The 5,009-nt window shown below is 41.4% G+C and overlaps 1 protein-coding gene across 1 annotated transcript; it reads left to right on the top strand.

Annotated features, from left to right (window-relative positions):
• Nucleotides 1–395: 395 nt before the first annotated feature.
• On the top strand, nucleotides 396–4,519 carry BTG1 (BTG anti-proliferation factor 1). The gene is made up of 2 exons (XM_083365482.1): nucleotides 396–824; nucleotides 3,209–4,519. Exons 1-2 carry the CDS (start codon nucleotides 677–679, stop codon nucleotides 3,571–3,573), a joined length of 513 nt encoding a protein of 170 aa, XP_083221608.1. The 5' UTR covers nucleotides 396–676; the 3' UTR covers nucleotides 3,574–4,519.
• The last annotated feature ends 490 nt before the right edge of the window (nucleotides 4,520–5,009 follow it).

The following is a 5,009-nucleotide window of genomic DNA, read 5'->3' as shown; positions in this document are numbered from 1 at the left end:
TTTCCCCAACCTTGTTATGCATCGTATTTAAACAAGACATAAATCAATTTGGACGTGCGCGAGCGCCAGCCAGCAAGCGCGAGCTGCTACTGCAGCCCTGAACGTCTTTGTACAGTACGAGGCGTTCTATTCTCAAGCGGCCGCCGCCGCCGCCGCCGCCGCCGCTGCTATTTTCCAGCCCCGCTCAACGAACGCAACCAAGCTCGCTCTCTCACTTCCTCTCCCTCTTTCAGTTCCATTTGTTTACAATCAGATGACATCACTTCTCCCCGTGCCCCTCCGTTCCAACAAGACGTCACAATGGTGCGATCGCCGGATTGGTTAGGACGGGATCTCGGCCCCTTTCAAGCGCCATTGCCAGCTCGGCCGCGGTTATAAAAGGCGCTGCACGGAGAAGCGCTTCCTCCGTGTTTAGTAGGAGATGATTGAGGCGCTGGGTCTGGCATTTCCCGGCACTGCCGCCAAACTACGTCAGAGGGTGGCGGCTGAAGAGGAGGAGTGGGCGTCCCTCCTAAACCGAGTCTTGTGAAAAGATCGCGTTCTTCTCCTCCTTCCCCCTGACTTGTTTTCCTCTCTTTCTTCCCCACCGCTCGGTTCCTCTTCGGCGGCCCTGAGCGCGCCCCGAACACTCTCGGTCAAACCCCGGAGCTGGCTGCCTCTCGCCCCCTCCGCCTCCATGCATCCCGCCCTTTATACCCGGGCCAACATGATACGTGAGATCGCCGCGGCTGTGAACTTCGTCTCCAAGTTCCTGCGCACCAACGGGCTGATGAACGAGCGGCAGCTTCAGACGTTCAGTCAGAGCCTGCAGGAGCTGCTGGCAGGTGAGGGGGGAGACCGCCGAACCAGGGAGTGGGGGAGGTCTTCGGTTTTTCGTCTCCTTCCGCCTAGTAAGCGTGTGTGTGTTTGTGTGTAAGCAACAACCGCACAGCTGCTGTTCTAGTGCTCCCCCTCCTCGCGATTCCTCAGATCTTGTTTGTTAACCTTTGTAATATTTCGGTCTTCCCCGACTAGCTGCCCCTCCATAGCTATTGGGGCTAAAGATCCCATGATAAGCCAGCATTGGCACTGGGCAATTGGTGGAGAAAGACTGCAGTATTGGGAAGAGAAGGGAAGATAATCCATCTGTAAGCTGGTTGCATGATTGGAGTGTTCATGGGAATAACAGCCTTCAAAACTGCCTCAGGAAACTTGGAGACCTTTCTGTTTTGTACAAGCCTAGGGAGAAGCCCTAATTCATCACTTTAGCCCACTGTGATCTAAAGATATTACAGCGGTTTACTGCCTTAACTTCCGTTTGGTTTTGATTTTGCTCAGTGCTGCTTGTGTGCAACGGGATTTTTCACTTGTGTACCTCTGCGTGTCTGGAAAGTCCCTTTAGCTGCCTTCAGTTCCTCTTTCCTTTCTTGGTGTTTCTACGCAAAGATCACAATTGCCTAGACTTAACATACAAAGCCAAGCGCACTTTTTAAGTTCTGAATATAAAGTCTCATAGCCCCTCCTAATTTTTGTATTGGGTTTTGTTATATTAAAGGGAGCAAAGTAATTTTGCGTGGCATTTTAAACTCATTTAAGATACGTGGTCTTTTCTCATTCTGCCCAGATACAAGTGACTGACTGCAAGCTGTATATCTCTCATACCTCTTGAAGAGCTCTGTTTACCATTTTCAACTGCTTGAGATTGGAGGACTGCAGAACAGACGGGAGGGAGGTGTGGGGGGGTATGCATGGCTTTCCACATTTGTTTTCCTTTTCTCTTTAACCTTTAGCTTAGAGAAGAATATATTATATGCACCTATCTGTGTGGTGCAGTAACATACATTTTTCATACCTTATGGGAGGGTATTTAACGAACATAGATATTTGTTAATTGGAAATAAAGATTACACTAGTTTCTTGGTTGAGCTATAGCAGTATCTGAGTCTCCCCTCTTCATTGTGGGGTTAGATTAGTACTGTACTACTTTCCCGCAGGAAGCTTTATCACAAGCCAGACAACTTGTTTGTTTTCTAACATGACTTAAGAACTTATAGTAATTCTGTGTGTGTAGTGCCTTTCTGTACCCCTAGTAAGATTACTAACATAATTTAAGTACATGCTACATAGTAATGATGAAATACTGTATTACTGAATATTTTTTCTGTTCTAATGTTAAAATGTGTTGTCACCTGCAAAGAGCCTGGTAAATAAATGAAGTATTAAATAAAAGTATTAAGCTTTTAAGTGTTAGCAACAAGGAAAAGCTGTCTGAAAATGTGTTTTTTATGTTATGAAAATATTTCTGAATGTAATTATTTCAAAGGTTGGTTTGGCAATGCTAGTTTTGGAAATGTTTTTGTTAGCTCTAGAAGGTTTAAGTTAGATTACTTAAGTTGCTATACCAGGAGTCATTTCCAAATGCTCTCCTTTGGAGACTAATCCATGTCCAAGAAGTAAATGCATGGGAATTGTGTGTAGGAGCAGTCTGAACAAGGCAGCTAATATCTTAACCCACTTGATCTCAGGTGCCTCCCGCTCCCCTAAAAAAAAGTAAACCACTTCTAAAGCTGTACAAAACTATCTTCCAAGGGGGAAAAACATCTAAATTGTTCTACATAATATATCCTTCATGTGGTATTTTGAATAGTACTTTATTTAGCACCTTCAGATTAGATTGTTGCTGATCATAAAATTTCATACATGCACTTTCGTAATATTTTGTGTATAATGTAATATGAGAAGGTGCCATTAAGATCAGTGATTCTAAACACATGTGGAAATAGATGTCTGACTTTGATAAGAAGCTCTTAAAGAGATTTTGGAGCATAGTCTTTCATTGTCATAGGCATTTCTATATACAGACGTGAACTTATTCTTGAAATTAATTGACAAGCTTGATATTTAAAAAAAAATGATTTAATAGTTCACAGTATATTTTTGCTAAAGTTAGCATTGTTTTTCCGGCTATCAACTAATAAGCTAATATGCTGTTCTGTCTTTTCCCCCACTACCAATTTTATTGTCTTACTCACTGGATAACATTTCCGATAAGCCTAGGCTAAATAAAGGTTATAAGAGCAGTAATCCAAGTAACCGCTACTAAGAAAGATTGTCAACCCTAACCCTAAACAGACCTCATCTATTATTGAAGCACCAGAAAAGAATGATTCCTTTTTCTGAACGTGTGAAGAGCCAAGTGTGATGTTTATTACTCTTTTCTATTCTGTAGAACACTATAAACACCACTGGTTCCCTGAAAAGCCATGCAAAGGATCAGGCTACCGCTGTATCCGTATCAACCATAAGATGGATCCCCTGATTGGGCAAGCAGCACAGCGGATTGGACTTAGCAGCCAGGAACTGTTCCGGCTTCTGCCAAGCGAACTTACTCTTTGGGTTGACCCATATGAAGTATCCTATCGTATTGGAGAAGATGGCTCGATCTGTGTGCTGTATGAAGCCACACCAGCAGGAGCAAGCCAAAGTAGCACCAGCATGCAAATGGTAGACAGTCGAATAAGCTGTAAGGAAGAACTCCTCTTGGGCAGAACCAGCCCCTCAAAGAGCTACAATATGATGACTGTATCAGGTTAAGATAATAGCCTCTGGATGGATCATCATAGAATGGATGGATAAATTTGGTTTTTACTTGGGGTGGGCTCCTCTGGGGATGGATTACGGAATTTAAACCATGTCACAGCTGTGAAGACCTGGCACAACATAGATGGTAAACTTGATTTGATAATGGCAGTGCCATAGTTTCGACAGTACCTTTCAGTGATTTAATAGCCTGTGAGTATAGATGATTGCTTGATTTCCTAATGCCTGAAGTTGTCCCAGATAGACTGCAGTTTTCTCCCAGACATTCTTCTTTTTAAAAAAAAATGCACACCCACATTTTCAGTCTAAGTCTATAGCTATAAAATTGTTCTCTGCATTAAGTGTTGCGGAGGGAATTTGCACTAAACATTTTTTAAAGTTACCATTTTTGGCAGCTGAGTAACAGGACTTGTTATAAACATGGTAATACTGGAAATTTTATTCAACCAGACTTTTACCTAGCACTTAACAATATGTATAAACTGTACATAAGTCACACTTAGTGGCCATGAACTGGGGAAAATGGTTCGGTTGCTGTTTTGCATTGGCCTTTAAAGTAGTAAGTGAGTAGGCTGTGCTATGCCAACAGGCTAAAGAGAGACCATTTAAAGACACTGTCTGAACTGTGGTGTATTTTACCAGCCAGCTATCTGTACATTTGCTAGCTTGTAGTTTTCTAAGACTGAGTAAACCTCTTATTTTTAGAAAGTGGAGGTCTGGTTTGTAATTTCCTTGTACTTAATTGGTAAAAGTCTTTTCCACAAACCACCATCTATTTTGTGAACTTTGTTAGTCATCTTTTTTTGGGTAAATTATGAACTGGTGTAAATTTGTACAGTTCATGTATATTGATTGTGGCAAAGTTGTACAGATTTCTATATTTTGGATGAGAAACTTTTCTTCTCTCTATAATAAATCATTTCCTATCTTGGCATTTTAATTTAATTTCTTGTCGTGCTTGCATAGGATTAGTTAAAAACTATTTCTAATCCCAGTTAATGTATTATAGAAGATAAGCAGATGCAGGGAAAAGCATGATCATTACAGATGGATGAAGGAGATCATTGGAGTGTGAATGAGGAGCCTAGAACACACACTGAATGTCTCACTTTAATTTTTAATACTATTCAAAATTGATCAAAATGTGGAGATAATGCAAAGGTCCATTAATTTCTGAATATGTGGAAATCTTGCTGAAGTGACTTCTAACAAACAAGACTTGCGACTAAATCCAGAGGATTAATGTTTATATGGTTGCCTGATGAACAAGGATATAGCAAACAAAGGTGGTTTACCTAATCCACCACTTAAAACACCAAGAAAAGTAATAAAAAACCCAAAAATATATCTTCTTATTTCTGGCTTGACGGATACCTTGCTCAGTTGGTATTTACTAAAACCAATGTTGCACAGCCTTTAGGAGCAAGTTA

This window comes from Vipera ursinii, assembly GCF_947247035.1.
Source record: "Vipera ursinii genome assembly, chromosome: 6".
In the NCBI taxonomy this organism is placed as follows: domain Eukaryota; kingdom Metazoa; phylum Chordata; class Lepidosauria; order Squamata; family Viperidae; genus Vipera; species Vipera ursinii.
The sequence above is the reverse complement of the archived record's forward strand: the minus strand, read 5'-3'. Positions and strand labels throughout refer to the sequence as shown.

Excerpts from the sequence above, each read along its gene's own strand:
- BTG1 (XM_083365482.1), top strand. The coding sequence starts at position 677 with ATGCATCCCGCCCTTTATACCCGGGCCAACATGATACGTGAGATCGCC. Across the intron at positions 825-3,208 it reads CCTGCAGGAGCTGCTGGCAG|AACACTATAAACACCACTGG; the intron begins GTGAGGGGGGAG and ends TCTATTCTGTAG.